This window comes from Phyllopteryx taeniolatus, chromosome 1 (genome assembly GCF_024500385.1).
Source record: "Phyllopteryx taeniolatus isolate TA_2022b chromosome 1, UOR_Ptae_1.2, whole genome shotgun sequence".
Lineage (NCBI taxonomy): Eukaryota > Metazoa > Chordata > Actinopteri > Syngnathiformes > Syngnathidae > Phyllopteryx > Phyllopteryx taeniolatus.
Window position 1 is genome coordinate 38,697,643 of NC_084502.1, and position 26,238 is coordinate 38,723,880.

Sequence of the window (26,238 nt, forward strand, 5' to 3'; positions counted from 1 at the left end):
CCATTTCACTCTTTGCACGCTGCATGCGTTTCCATTTGTCCCTCAATTTTTCACAACTATGAACAACTGACCTCATAAACTAGGCTCTGAACTTAGTGAACAAAACCCACCAGCTCCCTTAGACATTACTACGCTAAGCGATTGTGTCAAAATTGAAGTCACAATGTGTTTGTAAAATGTAATTTGACCTTAAAGTAACATTTTCCAAATGGTTTACAATAGTGTCTTGAACCACAGATGGATGACTTTGTGTATGTTGTGTGTCGTTTTATACTATAAACTACAAGCTTAGTTAGTGTTAACCACATGGCTCTTCTGCTTGAATGTTATTGGATATTCAATAGTGGTTGGCTGCTAAGCTTATTATTATTGAATGAAACCATAATAGACTGTAACAAGAAACGCTATATGCCAGAAAATAATATGAACTAATCAGTCATATTCATCTTATTCTTGACCTGTTTAGTAGCCAGTGTCTTTCTGTATCCATCGCTAATAACTAACTAACTTTACATCCATCCATCCATTTTCTGAGCCGCTTCTCCTCACAAGGGTCGCGGGCGTGCTGGAGCCTATCCCAGCTGTCATCGGGCAGGAGGCGGGGTACACCCTGAATTGGTTGCCAGCCAATCGCAGGGCACATACAAACAAACAACCATTCTCACTCACATTCACACCTACGGGCAATTTAGAGTCTCCAATTAATGCATGTTTTTGGGATGTGGGAGGAAACCGGAGTGCCCGGAGAAAACCCACGCAGGCATGGGGAGAACATGCAAACTCCACACAGGCGGGACCGGGGATTGAACCCGGGTCCTCAGAACTATGAGGCTGATGCTCTAACCAGTTGCCCACCGTGCCGCCACTAACTTTACATTAAAAGTTAAAAGAGCCGGGGTGCATAAATTCAAGTGATTCCATATTAAACTGCTATGCTATTCCTGGTAACCATATCATATCTAGTACACATTATAGTACAAATGACAAAATAGATTTTCTTGTTAGTTACAATACAGCTGTACACAATGTTCATAGTTACAATATCTAGGTCAGTAACAATATTCTAGGTCAGTAATCAATTTATAATGAATATATGAAATCTGACATTACCAGAGGCTGCACTCTGTGTCAGCACGCAAGGTGTGTAGATGGAAGCATTGCACCGGACAGATGGCTGGGTAGTTCCCCACCAATGCTGATTATGAAATGGATGAATGTTGTGTTACACTAGGTTGTGTCGTTGCAGCTCTATTAAAGCTGTTGTTATGTGCTGGTGTGCACTCCAACTTTAGTAAGTTCAGCCTTCAGTGTGTTTCGATTTAAAATGTATATTCCCCAGTAGAAATAATAGTAATATTACAACGGTTGAACATTTTCCATTTTATAACGTATATATACTATGAGTAATGTTTTAAGTCACATTTTGAATAGTTACTTACTTTCTCTGCTTAAATCTTTGTTCTTTTTTTAGTTGTATTGTCAGCCTTAGCATTTTCCGCCTAGGTTTGTCATCACTAATATTCTTATGAATGGGATTAACAACAACAAAACAAAACAAAGATAATTAAAAAACAAAAAATGCAAGTGCTAGATTAGTTGATGCCGAGTGATTCTAGTGCAACTATTTCAAATTTTGGGTTGAAGTCAGAATGGCTTAGCTGCCAAATTATTTGAGTTGATGTTTCACTCTATGCCTAGTGGGTGAGACATTATGCCATTTCTATAGTTTGTACTCATAGTTAAAGTTGAACCAAACTTATTGTTGTGTTTTGTTTCTAAATGAATGAATTAATGTTATGTTTGAAGGTAAGTACTGAAAACGTCCAAAGACAGACAACAATATACTGTACTACTGAATTGTTGAGATATAGCTTAAAATTCTCATCATCTCAGTTGGCCGGATCTTTTGAGCGGGGCTAAAAACTAGGCACGTGACTACAGCGGACTGGGACTTTCTAGCATGAGACTCTCCCCCACTACATAAGTACCAAGTGCCCTTATTCCATGCAGTGGCTATTCAGCAGAATTCCCACTTCCTCATTCATTATAACCTGACCCATTACCTTTCTGATATAGTGTGCAATTGGCCATTAGCGTAGCCGGCTGTTAGAGTAGCTGGTGGGGGTCCAGCACAACAGCGTTAGGGTTCTCAGCCTCACAGTTGCCGGCCGCACATCGCGGGGCAGGAGGAGGAGGGGGGAAAAAAATCATCCAAGGGTACTGGTGTGTGTTGTGGTATGTGGCCACTTATGGTCCACCCTTCAGTGGCCATAGAAGCACACTATCCCGCTAAATTTCAAGGGAGGGAAAATTGTCTGGGCGGCGCGGCTGGTGCTCATTATGCCGGCTCAAAGGCTGCTTCTCTGCAGCTCGTGAGAGTGTGTGCAATGTCTGTCGCTGGGAATTCTCCTCTCCCTACTTAGGGAAGTTACAGCTGAAAAGTTCTGGGGAGGAGGGATTTTCACAGCAGAGTGTCTCAATTCTTGATCTTTTATAAGTCTGATTTCACATAATTTGCGAGTTTTTTTTCCATTCATTCATTGTCCGATTTACTAAAAAGACACTTTTATATGATATGTCAAATTTACAAGACACTTTAACATTCTACAAGGCCGTTTTGTAGTTTTCTGTGCCACACTTTGTTACTCAGCAGTATTCATTTGTTGCCTCTGCATTGGTGTCCTTTGACAGCAGGCTGTTGTAGTGGCATGTTGAAGTCAGGCTGACTAATAAAGGAAGTTGATTGTGTTCACTGTATGGGTGTGTCCAGTCACAGTTTAAACACATTTGCTTACCAATGAACAAGGGCCACTCTGTACCATGCAGCAGAAGAAATGCTAAGTGTAGCTGCTCAGGACACATCATAGCTGCCTGCGAGGCACCGCAGAACTCATATTTGCACTGGCATTGAATACGAAAGTGGACTTTGAGACAAGTGCCTGAACAGTGCGACGTTGCTCTGGCAAACATCATGCAACTCCCTGCAGTCACTGATTGGCCCTTAGGGTGGCATAAAGGCAAGTTTCCTGGAGGGGATTGTGTACTCTGGACCTGACTTGACTGAAAGAATGGTGGACAAGATATGGAGAAAGAGTTGGCACTTTATAGAAAATAGAAGGTCCTTTCGCAATAAACAGTCACCTTGTTATTCGGCTGAGTGTCAGAGTGAGTGAGTAACCACCTGTTTTTCTTTACATTATCGCTTAAGACATCCAATGAGCTGGTCGCCTGAATGTATATTTGGTTTTGGTTTGATTGTTTCTGTGACATTGGTGCAGATTTTTACAGTTGTCTTATTTCTATGACATATGATTAAAAACAGTGTGCATTCGTATATCTGTCTCTCTCCATTTAAAATCAGAATTGCACTTGCATTTATGATAATTTGTAAACGAGAAGTATAAGGAAGTTACATACAGTACTTATAACACTTGCTAGGTGTTCAACACCTTCCAGCTGATATGTATTCAAGATTATTGTTGTTTGAATGTTGTTGAGTAAAATCTCCTCACCCTTTTTCTGGTTGCAGTGTGGAAGGGGACGGACGGTCCAACGAGAGCGGCCCTGCCTTGGATGCAGACGCAGGTTATGGGCTGGGCCCGGTGACTCACGGTTCAGGCATCAGCCCTGACCGTTTTGATAGCTCCCCCTACAGCCACGGGGTTCAACCTGGGCCTCAGAGACCCCGTCGGCCTAAGCTCCAGCACTCACAGTCCATCCTTCGGAAGCAGGCGGAGGAGGAGGCCATCAAGCGCTCTCGCTCGCTCTCAGAGAGCTATGAGCTGTCTGCTGACCTCCAGGATAAACAGGTATTCAACAAATGATCATTTACTTCATTAGAGAATCCATACCTAAGGCACAATAAACTATCTTGAGCCCAATTTCACTATGTTCTAACTTCTCTTCAGGTGGAGATGCTCGAGCGCAAATATGGCGGACGATTCATAACTCGGCATGCGGCTCGCACGATCCAAACTGCCTTCCGACAGTATCAGATGAACAAAAATTTTGAACGTCTCAGGAGCTCTATGTCTGAAAATCGCATGTCCAGACGCATCGTTCTCTCCAACATGAGGATGCAGTTGTCATTTGAGGGTGCAGAGAAAATGCACAGCTCCTACTTTGAAGGGAGACAGGTGTCTATGACGGAGGATGGCGCCCCTCTGTCCATGTTGCAGTCTGAATGTGGGGATATACAGGTCCACCAGCAGGCCAATATGGCGTCACATCCACCCGCACAGGGTGATCTGACAGACGCCATCACGGAACTAGAGGACGCCTTCTCCAGGCAGGTGAAATCCCTGGCTGAGTCAATAGATGATGCACTGAACTGCCGCAGCCTTCAGGGGGATGAAGGTCCGGACCCTGAGGTGGAGAGGGACGTTCCCTATCAGGTGAAGTCCCACCGCAGAGCAGCTGGACAAATCCACGATGACTCAATGGCATCTTATAGCGATGTCACTCTGTTCATCGATGAAGATGACATGTCGCCTCCCATTGCTCTGTCAAGGTCGGGAGAGCAGCCCGCTGGCGCAGAATTGGACATGCGCTTGCGGTCAGTCAACTCCTCCCAGGACTACTGGCCTATTGACCCTAAAGATGAGGGTCGCGACACGGACACGAGCTGCCGCAGCACTCCTTCCCTGGAATGCCAAGAGCAGCGTCTGAGAATGGACCATCTTCCTTTGTTGACTATAGAACCTCCTAGCGACAGTTCTGTGGAGCTCAGCGATCGCTCCGATCGGGGCTCAGTCAAAAGGCCGCCTGTGTACGAGCCGCACAGCCACATTGTAACATCATCCCAGGCAAGTCCCAAACATATTTCCCATGGACCCCCGCCACGAGCGGCCTCCCGTGATGAGGATGCCCCTCTACGTCACCGCCACCGCCAGCTGGAGAGCCACCTAGCTATCAACGGCTCAGCTAACCGGCAGAGCAAGTCAGAGTCTGACTTTTCGGATGGCGACAATGACAGCATCAACAGCACCTCTAACTCGAACGACACTATCAACTGCAGCTCTGAGTCCTCGTCGAGGGACAGCCTGCGAGAACAGACGCTCAGCAAGCAGACCTACCACAAAGAGACCCGCAACAGCTGGGATTCGCCCATCTTTAGCAACGATGTGATTCGCAAGAGACATTATCGCATCGGCCTGAATCTCTTCAACAAGTAAGAGCTAAGCACAAGTAAGACAAGGGTTTGCGTGTATGTTGGAAATGGAAAATCTGTAACCAAGCTAAACCATATTTTGCAAGCAGGACAATTCTTTAATTTTAACAACTATAGTACATGCTGTACTTTTGAATTGATTTAAAGTATTAATATATTTCTGTCTTTAATTCATCAGGAAGCCAGAGAAGGGCATCCAATACTTGACCGAGAGGGGCTTCATCCCTGACACACCGGTTGGTGTGGCTCACTTCTTGCTGCAAAGGAAAGGCCTGAGCCGGCAGATGATCGGAGAGTTCCTGGGAAACCGACAGAAACAGTTCAATAGGGATGTTTTGGAGTGAGTATGACACTGATGAAGTGTTTGGAGTGGAAAGGAAAGGTGGCAATAGCATGAGAGGCAGGTTATACACTGGAATGATCACCAGTTAATCGCAGTACTGCAGAAAGACAACCATTCAGGCTCACGTTCACATCTACGGACAACCTACAGTCTTAAATGAACCTAACCTACATCACAGAGTCACACAACAGAAGATGCAGAATGGGAGCAGAACACTGGACTATTTTGCTGCCCTATACAGTACATGATAAGCAAAAGAAAAGCAGGAAATATGCTCAAACTCAAAAGAATGGTTGCATCATCATTGCTTCACTCAAGTTCAAGTGGCAATTCTCAAAAATCATGTGACTTCTACAACTAGTTGATAGTCATATGGCCTAAGCCTGCCAGTTATATTAATGTGAACTGCTCTTTTAAAAAAGAAAAATGAAATTCTTCTAAGTCAAGTCAAGTTATAGTTATGTAAATCTGGTGTAATGCTCTATGTTTTCGGACAGTATAGTTTGCATAATCTTGTATATTTTGTGCTCTTTGTATGTCTGTGTACTGCGTAGCTGTGTGGTAGATGAAATGGACTTTCAGAGCATGGAGCTGGATGAAGCCCTCAGGAAATTTCAGAACCACATCCGTGTCCAGGGAGAGGCCCAGAAGGTGGAGCGACTCATTGAAGCCTTCAGGTGCACTCACACACTGACACATCACACATTTATCAGACACACTCTGCATGTGCTCATAGTGACAAAAGTGGACTACAGAAATTAGTTGCTCTTTTAAATCCATTGTATACCGTAGATGAGCTTAATGAGAATGGAGAACCCCACAGATCACCAAACTGTTTGTTTTCATAAGACTGTACTAATTGCTTATTGTTGCCATTGTCACTGGTCTTCCTCCTGTGGATAAAAGTATTGATGCAAAAAAGGAACCATTTTAACACATACTTCCTTTTTCCTTTAAGCAATATTGAGCTCATTTCCTCACTATTCACATAATTTCCCCCTGCATTATGTAGTCTCATATCATGTCATATCGTCTCTCCAGCCAGCGCTACTGTATCTGCAACCCTACAGTGGTGCGACAGTTTAGGAACCCTGACACGATCTTCATCCTGGCCTTTGCAATCATCCTCCTCAACACAGACATGTACAGCCCCAACGTCAAACCTGAGAGGAAGATGAAGCTAGAGGATTTCATCAAGAATTTAAGGGGTAAAAAAAAAAATATAAGCACATATTGCATATTTGCACACTGAACTTATTAATATGTACAACATTCAAAACATGCAAATATTTTTGGCCTCCATCAACTTAATCCTTGTTAGTAATCTCCAGCATCTTCAGATTTTTAGACATTATAATAGATTAGAAAGAATCACTAATATTAATATTAATGATATCTAGCACAAAATGGTTTAGGTAGTCAGGGTCATGTTCAAATCAATCATTCATTAAATTTTTTAGATTTTAGTTTTGTTTGTTTGTTTTAGATCCACAAAAATATGTTGATTTCAATACAAAAGGACCCAACATGGCCCAAGTTGAACTTCGCCCTTCTACCAATATTGAATATTTTAGGGAAGGGTTTTAAGTCCAGGCGGCATCCCTACTGATGCTTCAGGGACCTGTGTTTAAAAGGTCTTGTGAGTTCATCTAAATAAAATGGCCCATTCCTCCAGGCAGTAGATTAAATTTATTCTAACTCATAATTCCTTCTCTTATTGATTGTATAACTGGTTCTTTGTGTGGCAGGTGTGGATGATGGTGAGGATATACCCAGGGAGACTCTCGTTGGAATCTATGAGAGGATCCGTAAACGGGAACTGAAGACCAATGAAGACCATGTGTCACAGGTCCAGAAGGTTGAGAAGCTCATAGTTGGGAAGAAACCGGTGAGTGCCATCTTCAAGTTAATCAGTTCAAGACACGGACAGATTAGATTTGAACTCAGTCAGGCAAATTTATATAATCACTTCCTATAATGGTCATTCGAAATTTCCTTAAAATTATTTATTTATTTATTGTCTAAGTAGGTAGGTACAAAGACGTAATAGTGCCATCTTTCACACCTTTACACCCAAGCCCTCAAGAGATGTGCTTTTGTCCAATTAAATCCTGTGCACATTATCATCTGTACCTCAGGGACAGAACGGTTTTAAAATGTAAAATACTGCAGTGCTACTGGGGCAGAATGTAACTGACTCACCAGCCATTTGTCATTTCATTTCTGCGTATTAATTATCAAAGCTCCAGTCCCTAGGATGCCTTTCCAAATGGCTGTGCACACAATGGTGTATGGCATGCATCAAGGTTAACAGTGTGAATAAATAATGCTGCCTCTGGGAGGGCTTTGTCTTTTACAGAGTACTTGGTTTCACTTAGTTTCCAGTGGGATGGCATCAGCTGCACCAGTAACAACTGGATAAGATGAAACTAATTGCTAATTGTACTTTAATGACAGGATTGTCCCAGGACCACACTTGAATACAAATCTCTTTAAAAATTGTAATACAATAATATCATAGTCATCATGTGCCTGATGCTGAGTAAATTTCTGGGAGGTCATTTGGTTTTGTGTCCAACATTTTTAGAGGCTCCCATGTCTCCTGCTACTGCAAATGATGCAGACAAAATGCATGGTTATAAACTGACGCATACATTGCGAAGCAGTGAGTTTTATAAATGAGCATACTGTAGGTACAAACCCCAATTCCAATGAAGTTGGGATGTGGTGGAAAACATAATTAAAAATAGAATACAATGATTTTCAAATCATTTTCAACCTATGTTCAATTGATTGAACTACAAAGACAAGATATTTATTGTTCAAACTGATGACTTTTATTTATTTATTTTTTTGTTCCCCCCACCCCCCTCCCCCCCCAAAAAAAAATCTCTCATTTTGAATTCGATGCCTGTACCGCATTCCAAAAAAGCTGGGACAGGGTTAACAAAAGACTTGGAAGGTTGAAGAATGCTAAAAAAATAAACCCAGTTTAGAACATTGCACAGGTGAACAGTTTAATTGCAGAAAGGTGAGTGTCATGACTGGGTATAAAATGAACATCCCCGAAAGGCTCACTTGTTCAAAAGCAAGGATGGAGCGAGGTTCACCACTTTGTAAACAATTTCGTGAGCAAATATTCCACCAGTTCAAGCACAATGTTTCTCAACCTACAATTGCAATACAATTACATTTCATCATCTACAGTTCAAAATATGATCAAAGAAATTAGCGAGATCTCTGCACATAAGCGGCAAGGCCGAAAAGCAACATTGATGCCTGTGACCTTCGATCCCTCACAGGGCTCTACACTAACTTTTGCACTGGTAGCACTGGTGTGGAATGTTAATCACCTGCCAAAACGTCATGTCAATTGTAAAATGTTTTATTATAGCATTTGTGTACGAACTGGGGTGGCACGGTGGCCGACTGGTTAGAGCGTCAGCCTCACAGTTCTGAGGACCCGGTTTCAATCCCCGGCCCCGCCTCTGTGGAGTTTGCATGTTCTCCCCGTGCCTGCGTGGGTTTTCTCCGGGCACTCCGGTTTCCTCCCACATCCCAAAAACATGCATTAATTGGAGACTCTAAATTGCCCGTAGGCATGACTGTGAGTGCGAATGGTTGTTTGTTTCTATGTGCCCTACGATTGGCTGGGAACCAGTTCAGGGTGTACCCCGCCTCCTGCCCGATGACAGCTGGGATAGGCTCCAGCATGCCCGCGACCCTAGTGAGGAGAAGCAGCTCAGAAAATGGATGGATGGATGGATGGATGGTGTACGAACTGTAGTTTAAACAAGAACAATACATTTACATAAATAAAAATAATTATGTAAACTGTACATGAAATTCACATTTTAACAGAAGTACAATTATTAGGATTTCCCTATAGTGCATACAGCATAAAAACATACACACTCACACACGCTGTGAAGCTGTAATTGTTTTTGTGTCTTGTTTTTAAGGACTTCAGCCACTGCATCACGTTAATCAACATTTTTCTACAGAGAACTTGTATTTGATACAAAAAAAGCAAATGATAAACAATATTTTATGGACAGATGAAACACAAGTAGAACTTTTTAGCAATGCACACAAACAGTATGTTTACAGGCAGCGCAATGACACCTTTAATTAAGGAAAGACGGTCAAGAATGGTGGAGGATCCATAATGCTATGGGGCTGCGTTATGGCATCTGATACTGAAGGCCAGCAAGACAAAGACCCAAAGCACACATCCAAAAAGTACATTGGAATGGTTGAAAAGGAAAAAATGGACTGTTTTAAAATGGCCATTAAGGAGTCCTGCTCTCAGTCCAATTGAAAATCTTTGGGGGGAGTTGAAATCACCGATTGGGGAAAAGAACCCGGCAAATGTTCAAGAGCTTGAAAAAACTGCAAAGGAAGAGTGGGAGAAAATACCACCTGAGAAGTGCAAACGGTTTAATGATGGGTACAAGAAACGTTTGGACACATTTGGTGTGCAACCAAGGAGAGGTGCCAATGTTGACCGCTCCGCCACGTGAGGCTCGCTCTCTCTGTGCGTCTGCGCCTGTTGGCTATTCACAATAACGAGATGGCCCTCTATCTTCAGAAAGGAGATCAGGCAGGTGAAGGAGACTGACTAAAGCAGTGAAAAAGATGGTGACTTTCCACCACCATGTTTTATATCGTGAGACTGTCTTAAAAGAGCATTTAAAACATGTACTCGCGAAAGTGCGACCACAAAAAATTTGTAGTCATGCACACTGAAAATAGGGTTGTCTCGAGCCCTACTTCAGGTGGCGCTGCATTAAAAACCTGCATCATTGTGTAAAAGATATTGCCACTTGGGCTCAGGGCTCAGAAATCCATTGTCAGTTAACACAGTTGGTCGCTACATCTACAAATGCAAGTTAAAACTATAACATGCAAAGTGAAAGCCATATATCAACAACTCCTGGAAACGCTCCCACCTTCTCTGGGCCCGAGCTCATCTGAGATGGACTGACACAAAGTGGAAATGTGTGTTGTGGTATGGCAATTTCACATTTCAAATTGTTTTTGGAAATAATGGACGTTGTGTCCTCATGGCCAAAGAGGAAAAGGACCATCCGGATTGCAATCTGAGCAAAGTTCAAAAGTCACAACGGTGATGTTATGGGGGTGTGTTAGTGGCCATGGCTTGGGTAACTTGCACACATCTGTGAAAGCACCATTAATGCTGTAAGGGTCTTATAGGTTTTGGAGCAACATATGCTGCCATCCAAGCAACGACTTTTTCAGGGACATCCCGCTTATTTCAGCAAGGCAATGCATTCTGCATGTTACATCAGCGTGGCTTCGTAGTAAAAGAGTGCAAGTACTAGACTGGCCTGGCAGCCAGTCCAGACCTGTCTCCTACTGAAAATGTGTTGTGCAGCATTATGAAGCACAAAATACAACAACGGAGATCCTGGACTGTTGAACATCTGAAGTTGTGCATCAAGCAAGAATGGGAAAGAATTCCACCAACAAAGCTTCAACAGTTTGCTCAGTTCCCAAACACTTATTGAGTGATGTTAAAAGGAAAGGTGATGTAACACAGTGGTAAACATGACCCTTTCCAAGCTTTTTTGGAACATGTTGCAGGCATCAAATTTAAAATGAGTGAATATTTGCAAAAAAAACAATAAAGTTAATCAGTTTGAACATTAAATATCTTTGTCGTGTATTCAATTGAATATAGGTTTAAAATGATTTGCAAATCACTGTATTCTGTTTTTGTTGACCTTGAACACAACATCCCAATATCAGTGGAATTGGAGTTTGTTGATTCTATTCTGACAGTATTAACTTTTTTTTTTGGCTTTGGTTTTAGATCGGATCACTGCATCATGGACTGGGATGTGTAAGTAGCCCCAAAAAAATCAACACTGGTTACCTTACAGAGAAATAGTTTGAAGTTTGAAGATTGGTTTAAAATTAGACCCGTAAACCTCATCTGATATGCCCAGGAATCAAGATCATTATTGCGTTGACCTAAAACAATAACACAGCAGGGTATTGTGGCCAAAACCGTTTCTTGATTTTATTCATAATTTCAGTGTCGTTGAAGGGTTTCTCTCTTGCAATGGCAGAAAAGACCAAATATACAAATGCAGACGCTTTTGCTACCAATTACAAGAGCATAAAAATCCATCCCACATTTTTGTTATGAGTAGGCCACCTGTAATGTCAAAATAAAAATGAAAAACATTTAAAATATCAAGATATTTTAATAGGATGTAATTGTTAACAACAACTGCCAAACATTACCGTAAACCTTGCACATACAGTATGTGCAGTGACCAGGCACAACATTATGACCACCTGCACAATATAAACAAGAGCTGTACCAAATATTTTGTCTTTACAAAGACAATGTTCAGTTGTTATAGCTGGTTGGTGTAGAACAGGGGTCACCAAAATGGTGCCTGTGGGCACTAGGTCGTCCCCAAAGACCACATTGTAATCAGTTGCAGAGATTTATAGAAATAGTGTTAAATATTGATAATATGGTTCCTACCTTGTTAAATCGTTGATAATTATTGTGAAAAATCATAAACATGATCAGTGTCTTCACATTGATGAATATTTTCAATTATTAATAATCATATCTGAGTAAAAGTAATTTGAGCAATTATTTATTGCAGAAGTAAGTATGCATCAAACTGGTAGGCGTTTACATTTATAGTTGCTCTCAGTTGCAAAAAGGTTGCTGACCCCTGATGTAGAACTTAGCGTTCATATTGAGTTATTCATCCCATTTGACTACAGTGACCAATGAGGCACTGATCTGTGTTCTTTTTTTTCGACTGGAAGGTTCTATCACTGCCCCATCGCCGCTTGGTGTGTTACTGCCGCCTCTTTGAAGTGCCAGATCCAAACAAGCTCCAGAAGCTGGGCCTGCATCAGCGGGAGATCTTCCTGTTCAATGACCTCCTTGTGGTAAATGTCCCCCTCATGTTTTCCACTTTCCTCTGCAAAACGTCTTTTCTGTCGACCAATCCTCACCTGCTTGATTCTTTGTGTTTTTAGGTGACAAAGATCTTTCAGAAGAAGAAGAACTCAGTGACATACAGCTTCAGACAGTCCTTCTCTCTCTATGGGATGCAAGTCATGCTGTTTGAAAACCAGTGTAAGACCTTTTAATTCAGTATGAGGGTTGGTCCTCAAGTTGTTGCTATCCTCTGGGACAGAGTTTAGAGAAACGGAAAAGGAAAGGACTGACATTTTCAATATACATCTGGAATGTGATTGGATGAATGTTGTTCGCCACACCCATTAGAGACCAATCGGACCAACGTGGAAAAGTACCTTCAGTGTTGTTCATTGCTCCTCTTTTAAGAGAGAAATGTGGTCCAGTTCTGATAAAACTGTTGCTATGGCAACATCCATGGTAATGGCAAGAGGCCACCATTCTTTACAGGCTTTCAATCACTTCTTACCATATCCACAATTGGTGCCTAGTTTTTCAAGCTTAATTGAAGAATTGTTATCCAGTTGTGATTCAACTGCTGATAGGACAGCGTCTACGTCTCATCTCATCCAGGGCTGCCATTGTTTGTAAACTTTAAGTCCTGTAGTTGGTGGTAATGTATTTTACAAAGTGTCATACCTGCCAAGTAAATCAAGCTTAAAACCCATACGCACCGTCTTCTTGGGTCACACTATTTTACAATATTGAATCAAACATTCATAGACCTCACTGGGTGCCAGTGCTTTTGGGTTATGCTGGTAACATACTGTAAAGTGCTTAACACGTTTTTTAGACCAGTGATTCCCAACCAGGGTGTCGTGGTACCTGAGTGTGCCGTGAGCCATCATCAGGGAGGCAGTGAGAAATTATCCATATTTCACTGAATTAGTCTGTAGATAATTATTTATTTATTACAAATATGTCATGTATTTCAGTATTTTTGTTTGGTGGTGTGCTGTGAGATTCATTTTATGTAAAATGGGTGCCTTGACTCAATAAATGTGAGGAAACACTGTATTAGATCAAATGTCATAAAAACAAGAAAACATAATTAGCGTCTTGAAGGGCTTTAATGCACACCGAGGGACCTCTCAACTTTTAACCATTTTGAATAGGAATGAGTAATATCAAACAAAATTGGTCTTTTTCTGCCCACATTTCAACCGGCTGAGTGGGCTTCTCTGAAAGCAATTAATTAGTATAATAGTCAACCACTAAAATTTCATCACATTTTTTCAGTTTTTTTGGGTGAATCAGTACATTTGAAAATTCATGGATAACTAATGATTATATTTTAGTATTGGTTTAATGAGTTTGTTCTGTCTGGTGTATTAACCATTACCAACACATTAGTCATTTACCGAGATAGTCATAAACTATGACACATCCCAAACCTCTGTCACCTTTGAGTTAACTCAGTTGAAACTGATAATGTGTGTGTTCACAAGTCTCCCTCTCTGCAGATTACCCAAATGGAATCAGACTTACGTCAGCCATCCCAGGTGCGGACATCAAAGTCCTCATCAACTTTAATGCGCCCAACCCCCAGGACCGCAAAAAGTTCACAGACGACCTGCGAGAGTCCATTGCTGAGGTTCAGGAAATGGAGAAATACAGAATAGAGTGTGAGCTGCTGTTTTTTTTCCCCCCTCTCTGACCCCTCTCTCTCTCTTTCTCTTACTTGGCACGGTCCTCATTACCCAGGCTGTGAAGGCAAATAGGCTTCACATGAATGGTTACCATAGGAGAACGGTTTCTGGATATTCAGTTCATATTTCAATTGTGACAAAATAATACTTGTAGATTCAGGCCGTTAAGGTTAAAAAAACAAAAACAGATTGCAAAGAAGTTTGAATCATAACTGAGTGAGCGCACAAGCCACCACCACTTAGCTCACTTGTTCCATGGGTCCTTTTCACAGCCGAGCTTGAGAAGCAGAAGGGAGTGGTGAGGCCCAGCATGTCGCAGAGCTCCGGCTTGAAGAAAGAGACTGGAAATGGCAGCATGAACCGTGCAAGTCTGGATGACACCTACGCCATGGGCGAAGGGCTGAAGAGGAGTGCCCTCAGCAGCTCCCTGCGAGATCTCTCCGAAGCAGGTACCACCGCAGCAGCTTTGTCTTTTCCTGAAGTTTCTTTCAAGGAAAAGAGCTCCTCTGTCATCCACTTATTCGTGATAGCAAAATGTTCTTTCATTGCACGCTACATCGACTTTAGCACATCGACCCATTGGATATTTTGGTTTACAAAGTATGTCTTGTGTGACCAAATATGACAACAAACATTTTTTTTCTTTACTTACCATCATAAAGTAGGTACATTTTAGTCGCACTGGGTTTTCATGGGAGCAGGGAAATGACATTATGAGGTCCTAAATTCTAATACAGTGGCACAGGCAGTTCACACAGGAACCTTTAGGTAAATGTGAGCAAATTTTGTGCATACAGTACAGTAGAATGAGGATAAAAAATATATATATACAGCAGTACGACTTTTAACCTCAGTTACCTGTAGTATGATCGATGAGCTTGATTGTCGTGAAAATCCATGGGGGTCTTGTTCTGGTATATAGAAATAAAGTTAGAACCTAATTGTTATATTGTGACTGGTTAAAGAATCACAAGGGTTAATAACATTTTGATTCAGTTACTTTGGTCATCATGGATCAAATAGCCTTTAAAATCTATTAGTATCTTGATTTGGTATAAAAGAATAATGAACATATTATGAAGATCAGTTGAAATTTGCTTCTACACAGAGATCTGATAAATGTGGATATCATGTCTGTCCGATGACAGTCAAGTCAAAAAGAATGCAAACAACTTTTTTCTTCTCCATGTACTCTCAGTATTCTGTAGTTTAACAACCACTGAAAAGGTTTTTTGATACTTTGTCTTTTTAATGAGTATTTTTTATTGGCCATCCGAACTGTCCACCAAGCATGTACTTGCACTTCACATACTGAAGAATGTAGGGGATAACATAGGGCTGCACAATTAATTGAATTTTAATCGTGATCGCGATTTTTCCTGCCATGAATAAATGATGCTGATCGTCTGCAATTTTTTACACTTAAAATGCGGTGACTGCTGCATGTGAAAAGTGCTTCATTTGCAGCAGTGCCCGCAACCTAGTCAGCTCGCCACCAGGGGACGAACGCATGGTTAAGGCTTCATTAACGGCCGGCACGCTGCTCCCTGGCCAACTTCAAGATAAAAGCTTAAAATGGTATTGATGTCTAATGTAGTAATATATGAAGCTTTGATTTTGAAGTTGGCCCTCTCAGCAGGTTGGCGGAGGGGCGGCGCGTCATGATAAGACACTATTAACAGTCATTGTCGTGGCTGCCTTGACTTCAACTTTTCAGCTGGCCTAAGCCGCAATGAAAAACTCTCGGGAGTAAATAGAGAGGGAAATCACAACTGTGGAGTTCTTTGCAGTTTGTGACCGTGCACGACTGACCACTGGTCAAGCGCAACAAGAGAGCTGCACCATCCTTGACAAGTAATTATATTGAAGACGAAGATTTTCAAATGAAAAGTCAGTGCTTGCAGGCTTATGTTATTGCCTTCTTTGCAATAACTGTATTTGCTTCCATTAAGTTGCAATTTGTGATTGCACTTTGTAGTGGCACATTTATTCTTTTAGCCCTTGCTAAAGTAGAATTTTTTTGGGTGCATACATTTTTTTAATTATTATTTTTTTATTTAAAGATTCATTTTGAACTGAAAACTGTTATGTTTTTTTGTTAAAAAGGAGTGCAATAAAATAAAGATTTTTCCCTAACATGAGGAAGAATCGTGATTAATAATCAATAATACAATACAATATTGATCAAAATACCGGTAATCGTGATTATTTTGGCCACAATCGTGCAGCCCAAGGATAACAGCACGATACACAAGCAACTTAATTTGTTGTACTTGTTTTTTGTTGTTTTGTTGTTCACAAATAGTGCCAGAAACCTCGGGTGTTAATCATAGTTTCTTTTTGTTGTTCATAATTGACTAAAAACGTGCAATTTTCTTAAACCGAGTCTGAATGATGCATGAGTTTCACAATCGGGCTGTTCAATTTGTCTGTTAACCTTTGAATTATGCAGATTTTAATTTCTATTATCAAGGAAACCCTTTGATGACACTGTAATTTGTCATTTTGTCTCCACCCAAAGTTAGACAGTTAAATGACCCGTTTGTCAGAGGAGCCATTATTACATACAGATACTGCGTAAAACATTTGCATGAGCTCACAACCAATTTGACAGCTTTTGACATATTGTGAGACAAAACACAAACTTTCAAAACAATATCTACCAAGTAACATGCACTTTTGTTGTTGTATTTTTATTTGTTGTCACCACAAAGGGTTTCTAAAATATATTTAATAACTGGCAGGAGTTTCTTCGCTTCACACACTCACTGACAGATAAGCCGCAAAGAGACGTGCTTTTGGATGCAAATTCAGATCTTTCTGTATATTTCTATTTTTTTTTGGCCATTTCAATTCTGGTCTGCAACTTAAGTCTGTGCACTAGTGTTGACTTTTGAGCTGAAGTTGATCAAACTGTTCCAGAGTTCGCACGCATCTCGGTCTGCTTGTTTGGTGTGCAACAGACTTTGGATTCTATTTCACCAAATCAACGACACTAGCAGAACAAGTTTGCTCACATGTTTAGTATAGACATGGTGTTCATATACATTTATTATATAACTATTTTATTATGTACTGTACACCATTCTGATTTATCTGTTAATCTCAGCAACCTAGCCCTATTTTGTTAGGCCAGCCGCACACTGAGCGATGCGGCCGAAACCTACTGAACTGTCGAGCAGTGTGCGGGGTTCTGCCACTAGCTTTCATAATTTCATATGTACCTGTGGCTTGAAAGCAAATGATGGAGATTCTCTGTTGCTGAAATGCATGGCTGCAGTCAGTGAAGGGGGCGATCGATCATTGCCAACAAAGCTCTCAAAATAGCCACACTTTCTCCTTTTTGTTTTTGCGATTCAATCAAAAAAAAAAAATATATATATATATATATATATATATATATATATATTACAGTATATTGTATGTGTAGTCTCAAAGAACAATACAGGGTTACAAATTTTCATTTGCTGCGCATTGGTAGATGTGCGGTGCTCAATCGTTTGGCGCGCAGTGAGTCACCAAGGGTTATTTTTTCGCGATGGTCCTCTTCAGTCGATTTTGTCCGCGTTGCTCGGTGTGCGGAGGGCCTTACTTGAAAATTAATCAATTGAAGGTGAAGCTCAGCAATCTTTATAGCATTGAAAATGTCATGGACGCAGCAAAAAGGCCCATATTCTTTGTGGTTAGTTTCTTTTCCGAAACTGTAGTCAAGGATGAAGAGTTTCCCTAAATCAAGCCTTTCGGCCAATGAATGGTATTGTATGTTTGTTGAATATAATGTTTTTAGGAATGAGCTAATCTCATGAGTCATTTATTCTGTAGATAAAAGAAGGATAAAATGAAGTCAGCCTACCTAATAATGATACGTTAAAGCAAAACAAAAGTAGGTTAGTTGATCAATGTTTTTGTCTCCTTTTGGGGTGATCTGTTCAGTAGTGATGAAGGTAATTGACAGGCAGTCAATCACCACTGACCACGAGCTGAGGAGCAAGTCCATTCATGTTCACGTTTACTTTTTCCAAGACAGTTTGCATCATTACATTTTCTTTCATCCGAGCACATTGTCATGATAGTTTTATGAGCAATCGTGTCCCATTTCCTCTCATGAGTATTTGTCCAACAAACCTGCGCTGACGGCTCCTGTTCTAACGCTGTAGCAAGATTTAGTCAAGGCTTGGTATTGGAGGATGAATAACAGCAGTGTTCAACACAACTGCTTGCGTCTTTGACCCAACAATACATTTCTTCCACTAAAGATTGAAAAAGAGCTACGTGAAGTTATCGAGTGATTCTCTTGATAACTAAATGAAATCCAATCAAGTGTCTGTCTCACTGTTGCTTAAGGTGTAATGGAAAGTGATAGGTCAGTCAATATGTAAGTTCGTTCCTTTCGTCCTTGTTTTCCATGCAGGATGTAGCTTGTTGGGGAATTCTTTTCTTTCTTTTCCTGCCATACTCCATTCCATGTGTATTTACCGTGATTTCCATACACATCAGGTATTTTCCTGTTTATGTGTAATTACTGATCATGTACCATTGGCTGAGTGTGCTTAACGACAGCCCTCAGACGTTTATATGCCTGTACATCCCATGTGTAACAGCCACTGTATTGCTTTTGATGTATCCCCTCCTTTGTGACTGTCACTGAGGCTGTTTTGGTCGTTTGGGACTGAAAGCTCGTCACATTAAATCAAGACAGATTGGGGGGAAATGTTGGTAACCTGCAAGAAACGTTATTTTGGATCCGTTGGCCTATTTGATGTCATCAATTGGAGTTTAAATTCAAATCATCTGCCTATGAATTGACTGAGCCTTTAGTTAGAAAAACGCTCCAAATTGTAAGCTGCAAAGGATGCTACTGCTCTGTAAAGATGTGGCGGTTTGTGGCTGTTTCTCAATACCAAAGTTGACATGAACTAACAGGTCTGGAGAATGATCTCTGAGAACAGCCATTTAGGAATTGGAATAGTAGGTGAAACGCAATGCACCTTAGGATAGCTGGCAGCCAGAAGTCACCACTGCACGAGTCAGCAGCAAGAGCACATCCTGGTCCTTAAAGAGCTAGATTTAGACTTTGAATAGGAACATGATGTGGTTCTTGGTCCAAAGTTTCTCGAACACAAGAATGCATATTGAGAAACAGCCAGCAGCGTACCAACTGTCCAGCCACTTCCTGCCCATAGTCGGGCCTTACTCACAGTCACAATACGTTGCGCTGCCCCCTACTGGAGCGGCGGGCGGCCTTAACATCTGTAGTTGCTCCAGGAGTTGCTGTCGATCTCTAATCTGTGGTATTGCATGTCTCGGGCAGGCAAGCGGGGGCGTCGCAGCAGTGCAGGATCACTAGACAGCAATATGGAAGTAAGTTGGAAGCAGCTGGTCACCAAGCTACTCTTCATGTGATGATGTGCACTGTGAAAACACACCATTTCTTTTTGGTCTGACACTTTCTTTGCTTCATAGACTCAGTCCATTTGTTTGGATCATGTATTTTTTCTTCCTGGGATGCCTTATATTGATTGACCTGCTTGCCTCCATGTAGTGTGCATGCATGGGTTGCCTGCCTCTGATCCCGCCCCCTTTTTCGGAAGCCAAACAGCTCCGGTTTTGGTCATGCCATTTGACCAAAAAAGATCCTCAACAAAGCATGACCCTACTAATCCCTTCCTTGTCGCCTGTCTCTGTCTTTCATTCACTGCCATCCAAGCGGTTTTCATTTGGTTGCTCTTCTCTCAGGCGGTAGTTCAGTAAGACACCAACTCGTATTTTGTCGACTCTGTCTCTGTCCTCAGCCTTCTTTACCCACAACTTTTCAGTAACATTAGGAAGGCTGGCATAATGGGGCTTTCGCAGTCGGAAATCTACTGCTGGGCAGACTGAAAATGACGTGGATTTCATTCACTTATCTCTCACTCACACCATTTGCCCATGAGTTCATGTGTTGCCTTCACGTCTGGGACCCTGAAAGATGACATTCTGCTTTCAAAGGCATCATGCGGGGGCTCCTTGAGTCTGAGCTGAAGTTCACGCGTGCATATTGACAATAGGATCAAACTCAGAGCAGGAGGAGAGCAGTCCAGTCTGTCGTCAAGTACTCCTCTGGCCTTTAACGTTTAACGTCCAAATGCTAAACTGTGCAAGACGAGTTCGCCTGTCACGTCCTCTGCATGTCTACGAGCGGTGTTTACTTTAACAAGTTGCATGTGTGACTCTGCCACACCTCTTCTCCAGCCTCGTTATTTTGTGACATTTGTCAAGTCAGCTTTGACATACTTTCCCGTGTCGAACTATTTCTTCCAGTTTAGCTGCTGCAGACTATGAAGACGTTTGTTTGTCATTTGCATGCCCGGAAACATTTTGCTACGTGAAATAAGAAAAATTCAGAAGAGCTGATGTTCCGCACCATGTCTGACGGACGTGCCGTTACCTTTTTCCTCCACAGGGGTCCATCATTAGCAGCCCGCACACGCGCCGAAGAGCCACCACCCCGCGTGAGGGCACGTCCCGCGAGCATCCCTCCCTCCCCAACTCTGCATCCACCTCCATTCTGGGCTCGCTCTTCGGTAGCAAAAGAGGCAAACCGTCCTCCCAGAGCCACGGCCCTTACCCCCCGCCCGGCCACCCCACGCTCATATCCCACAAGCCCCACCCAACCAACCTGCACCACACGGCACAGGTGGTGCACGGCGTGCAGGTGCCGCACCACAGCCACCACCCGCAGTACTGCCAAGTCCCTCAGAACCCGCCGCCTTATCACCACCATCACCACTACCACCCCCCGCCCCACACGCAGTACCACAAGCACCCCACCTACTCCTCACACGTGCATCAGCACACCCAGCACAGCCACTACAGCCAGCATTCTCATCACACCTCCCACTCCCAGCACGCGCCCCATCACCACAGTACCCAGCAAGCAGGCTCGGCACCCGGCGGACCCAAAACCAAACACAGTGGCATCAGCACCGTAGTGTGATGGCATGACGGCAAGGAGGGCACCGCAAACAAGGGACTGTTTCTGACACCAAAGGGACTGACTGACGGCGCGACTCTACGGCCTTTCCACTGTGTTTTACTGCTGCTGCCATGAAAACCACCTGCAGGCACTGTTTCACCTCCACGTCCAACTAATAAGCAGGATGGACAATTGGACCACAATTTCCCACCAGGGGCCTTTATTACTAGTTTGTTTAATTCTGGGTGACCCCCCTCCCCCCCACCCCCTTCCTCCCTCATCAGGGTTCAGCGGTGGCGTTTGGTTCTGTACAGGAAGCTGCCCTTTGTTGTTGACACACACAGACGCATCGCCAGACTGCCCCCCTCTACAGCCTGTCTCACCTCCATGTAATCAGGAGGAAAGACACCCTGGCACATCATTGATGAACATTGTCGGGCACAGCATTTTTGGTTTGCAAGTCCCATGGATGCTATTTGTCCTTTCCTCCGATAGAGCTCACATGTAACTAAGATATAATCATTTGACTTAAAACCGGAGGACAGGTAAGCAACGTCTGAGTCATATTAGTTCTAGTGCCGTATTTACTGTAGATGACAGCTGTGTGTGTTGTCTCCTAGCGCTCATACATAAATGTGCCAATTATTAATGCATAATCTATTTAGCCAAGACTTCCTGTACAGTATGTCGTGCGTAATTTGTAAGATTATACTTACAATTATTATTATCAGCAAAAAGTATCAGTATTATACTGACTCTGGGGCAGCAAGCTGTAGATGTGGAAGCGGTGAAATCGGCCTGTAATCGATCTTGGAAGTTTGGCCTTTCCAAAGGAAGAGAAGAGCTTTGAGCTGGCAGCTGTTGCATCTGTACAACATTGACTGTTCTCGTCGACAGCCACTTTAAAGTGCAAATTTGTCATTGCACCGTACAAAATTATATTTTAGACGGAGGTTCAAAACATGAATGCGACTGTTGAAATAAATGCACGCATTACAAGCAACAGCTGCCATCTCCACTCATTAAATCCAACTACCAACTCTTACCAGAATAGTTTTTTTCTGCGTTTGCCCAAGTTTTGGCGAATGGCTTAAATCAGTTCTTACAAAGTGAAGTATTTGTTTTTGTATCATATGTGCAATATCTTTGTACTGATTAGGAACAAGCAGTGTCCCTAAAATTTGTGCAGTTAATTTGTTTTGCATCATTATTTATTTGTTTTTCAGCCCCTCTCTGTCTAAATTAATGCTCGCTGCAGGCTCAGAGCCCGGTGGAATGTCTATAGTAATTTTTGCATGTACTGTTATTGATGTGAGGCTGTCCTCTGCACATTGTATAACAAATCAGTGTTACATAGCAAGTTTAAGTGCAATCATGTTCCCACATGCAGACTTGTACTGAGAGTGGAAGTCTTCTGTTGGCCAGGATGAGATTCAGGTGATAGATAAACCTTTTTTCCCCCCATTTTAGGAATATATAAATGCCTACAACGGGAAGAAAGAGAGAGGAGGAATGTGTGTATATATTTTATTAAAGGACTATACTTCTTCTTGGGCTGAGCAGATATATTTTGCTGGATAAGCACATATAAAACAATTTGTTTCAATAAATGTAGTTATACCGCAGAAATGTAAACTGAACAAATAAACTTGGAGTATGTAAAGAATAACTTTATACACTTGACAAATAAGAGTCTATTCTAGTGTGCACATTGGTGAAAGTAGACAATTTGTTCCAATATTCAGGTTGTACATGCATTTTAAGAGTCACAAAGAAATCCATGGCCATCAATCAGGCTTCCACCTTTCAGGTTCTCACATATCGGACAGGAGCAATCAGCTGAATGTGTGTTTCTATTGAGTTGTATGTTTTGCTATAATTCGGACCCTCAAGTCCCGTTCATGTTTGGTGTGTGTTGTCTACAGTCATTTCTTTGTGAGAAGGAACCCCAACAGTGCACTGCATGGATCCGATGCATCACAAGTCCTATTCACTGTGAGCCGATGGGTTAAAGAGGAAAAAAAATAAAAAAAAATAAATAAAAAATCAGCCTATCATAGAAACTGGCTTAGTTTTTTTTTTTTATTATTATTATTATATATTATTTTTTTTTAAGTTTGCCAATGTTGCTGTGTTTCTTGCTGTTTTGGTGTTAGGCTGGTTAATATTAAAGCTCAGCATGCATTTCATCAACAAAGCCATTGTGTACATTATAAACATGAAGAACATTGCACTTCCTTCGCTGAGGGCTTTCATTGTGTAAATATGAGATTTGGATGTGCACACTGCTTGGAAGGAGGATTTATCTTTATGAAGGTGTAAAGGGACCAAGTTCGTGGTTACATGATACTGTACATAGTGTGAATATGACCCACACGCTATTCTGATATCTGCCGTTTTGATCAGGATGTACAAACGTCACCTCATGGATGAGTGAGGGTTGAACATATCGATTGTCTCGGGAACTGACATTTGCTGTAGAAATCAAAAGCAGACTGTTAGAAAAGTTCGCTGCCATCTACATCATGCTCCTTCCGTGCACACACACATACATAACAGAAACACCAGACAAATGCATATTACTGCAACCTGTTCAGTCTGGTGTGAGACTCATGAAAAGAAAAAAAGGAAAACACAAGAATGGCCTCATTTATGTGTGCATTCTGTTTGTACAGTTAGTAGTGAGTCAGTAAGACCCCAGTTATTGTAAAACTTCAACTGTGACAATGTTGAGAACGCAAAATAAACAAATATATGACTTATGGTATGGATTTTGTCATTTTTAACTGCCAATCATGACTCTGATTTCATTTATTATACAGTATAGTAAGTCTGTTATTATACGGTACATTTTCCGAACTGCTTATCCTCACGCGGGTCGCGGGCGTGCTAGAGCCTATCCCAGCTATCTTCGGGCGAGAGGCGGGATACACCCAGAACCGGTCGCCAGCCAATCGCAGGGCACATATAAACAAACAACTACCCACACTCACATTCACACCTACGGGCAATTTAGAGTTGTCAATTAACCTACCATGCATATTTTAGGGATGTGGGAGAAAACCGGAGTACCTGGAGGCACGGGGAGAACATGCAAACTCCACACAGGCAGGGATTGAAACCCGGTCCTCAGAACTGTGAGGCAGATGTGCTAACCAGTCGTCCACCGTGCTGCTATACATAAATATATATAATATGTATGTATATATATCCATCCATCCATTTTCTAAGCCGCTTCTCCTCACTAGGGTCGCGGGCGTGCTGGAGCCTATCCCAGCTGTCATCGGGCAGGAGGCGGGATACACCCTGAACTGGTTGCCAGCCAATCGCAGGGCACATAGGAACAAACAACCATTCGCAGTCAGTCCTGCCTACGGGCAATTTAGAGTCTCCAATTCATGCATGTTTTTCGGATGTGGGAGGAAAACGGAGTGCCCGGAGAAAACCCACGCAGACGCAGGCATGGGGAGAACATGCAAACTCCACACAGGTTGAACCCGGGTTCTCAGAACTGTGAGGCTGACGCTCTAACCAGTCGGCCACCGTGCCGCTATATATATATATATATATATATATATATATATATATACACACACACACACACACACACACACACACACTGCTGACCTCGACTCGGGACGTGAGTTGGTGAGGAGAATACTTCAAAGACCTCCTCAATTCCACCAACACGCCTTCCCATGAGGAAGCAGAGTGTGGGTTCTCTGTGGCGGGCTCTCCTATATCTGGGTTTGAGGTCACCGAGGTAGTTAAAAAGCTCCGGGGGTGGGTGAGATTCGCCCAGAGTTCCTAAAGGCTCTGGATGTTGTGAGGCTGTCCTGGTTTACTCTGCAACATCGCGTGGACATCGGGGACAGTGTCTCTGGATTGGCAGACTGGGCTGATGTGTTCCAACTACAGGCGGATCACACTCCTCAGCCTCCCTGGTAAGGTCTATTCAGGGGTGCTGGAGAGGAGGGTCCGTCGGGAAGTTGAATCTCAGATTCAGGAGGAGCAGTGTGGTTTTCGTCCTGGCCGTGGAACAATGGACCAGCTTTACACCCTCGACAGGGTCCTTGAAGGTGCATGGGAGTTCGCCCAACCAGTCTACATGTGTTTTGTGGACTTGGAGAAGGCGTTCGACCGTGCCCCTCGGGGAGTCCTGTGGAAGGTGCTTCGGGAGTATGGGGTACCGAACCCCCTGATACGGGCTGTTTGGTCCCTGTACGACCGGAGTCAGAGTTCGGTCCGCATATCCAGCAGGAAGTCGAACTCGTTCCCGGTGAGGGTTGGACTCTGCCAAGGCTGCCCTTTGTCACCGATTCTGTTCATAACTTTTATGGACAGAATTTCTAGGCTCAGCCGAGGCGTAGAGGGGGTCCGGTTTGGTGGCCTCAGTATTGCATCTCTGCTTTTTGCAGATGATGTGGTTCTGTTGGCTTCATCAAGCCGTGACCTCCAAGTCACACTGGAGCAGTTCACAGCCGAGTGTGAAGCTGCTGGGATAAGAATCAGCACCTCGAAATCTCAGGCCATGGTCCTCAGTCGGAAAAGGTCGGCATGCCCTCTTCAGGTTGGGGATGAGATCCAGCCCCAAGTGGAGGAGTTCAAGTATCTTGGGGTTCACGAGTGAGGGAAGAATGGAACGGGAGATCGAAAGGCGGATCGGTGCTGCGTCTGCAGTGATGCGGACTTTGTATCGGTCCGTTGTGGTAAAGAAGGAGCTAAGCCGAAAGGCGAAGCTCTCAATTTATCGGTCGATCTACGTTCCTACCCTCACCTATGGTCACGAGCTGTGGGTCGTAACCGAAAGAACAAGATCAAGCGGCCGAAATGAGCTTCCTCCGCAGGGTGTCCGGGCTCTCCCTTAGAGATAGGGTGAGAAGCTCGGTCATCCGGGAGGGGCTCAAGAGTAGAGCCACTGCTCCTCCACATCGAGAGGAGCCAGATGAGGTGGCTGGGGCATTTGATTCGGATGCCTCCCGGACGCCACCCTGGTGAGGTGTTCCGGGCACGTCCCACCGAAAGGAGACCCCGGGGACCACCCAGGACACGCTGGAGAGACTACGTCCTTTGGCTGGCCTGGGAACGCCTCGGGATGAAGTGGCTGGGAGAGGGAAGTCTGGGCGTCCCTGCTAAAGCTACTGC

The 26,238-nt window shown here is 42.9% G+C and overlaps 2 protein-coding genes across 10 annotated transcripts in view; one reads left to right on the plus strand and one right to left on the minus strand.

Moving 5' to 3' along the window:
* LOC133487548 (IQ motif and SEC7 domain-containing protein 1-like) overlaps positions 1–23,855 on the plus strand; it is a 139,386-nt gene extending 115,531 nt beyond the window's left edge. For 7 of the 9 annotated variants that reach the window (XM_061794297.1, XM_061794305.1, XM_061794314.1 and 4 more), the window contains 13 exons: positions 3,530–3,809; positions 3,909–5,170; positions 5,349–5,510; positions 6,068–6,190; positions 6,555–6,721; positions 7,262–7,401; positions 11,350–11,379; positions 12,333–12,458; positions 12,549–12,648; positions 13,953–14,114; positions 14,411–14,587; positions 19,450–19,499; positions 20,581–23,855. In XM_061794297.1, the coding sequence (XP_061650281.1) occupies positions 3,530–3,809; positions 3,909–5,170; positions 5,349–5,510; positions 6,068–6,190; positions 6,555–6,721; positions 7,262–7,401; positions 11,350–11,379; positions 12,333–12,458; positions 12,549–12,648; positions 13,953–14,114; positions 14,411–14,587; positions 19,450–19,499; positions 20,581–21,114 (3,313 nt within the window). In that variant the 3' untranslated portion in view covers positions 21,115–23,855. Of the gene's footprint in view, positions 1–2,654; positions 3,170–3,529; positions 3,810–3,908; positions 5,171–5,348; positions 5,511–6,067; positions 6,191–6,554; positions 6,722–7,261; positions 7,402–11,349; positions 11,380–12,332; positions 12,459–12,548; positions 12,649–13,952; positions 14,115–14,410; positions 14,588–19,449; positions 19,500–20,580 lie in introns of those variants that run through there. The other 2 variants (XM_061794332.1, XM_061794365.1) reach the window with 2 other exon arrangements.
* Positions 15,032–26,238, minus strand: part of LOC133487579 (haloacid dehalogenase-like hydrolase domain-containing 5) — a 31,275-nt gene continuing 20,068 nt past the window's right edge. The window contains exon 11 of the transcript XR_009791384.1: positions 15,032–15,049. The gene's annotated coding sequence lies outside the window, so the exon portion shown is untranslated. The remainder of the gene's footprint in view (positions 15,050–26,238) is intronic.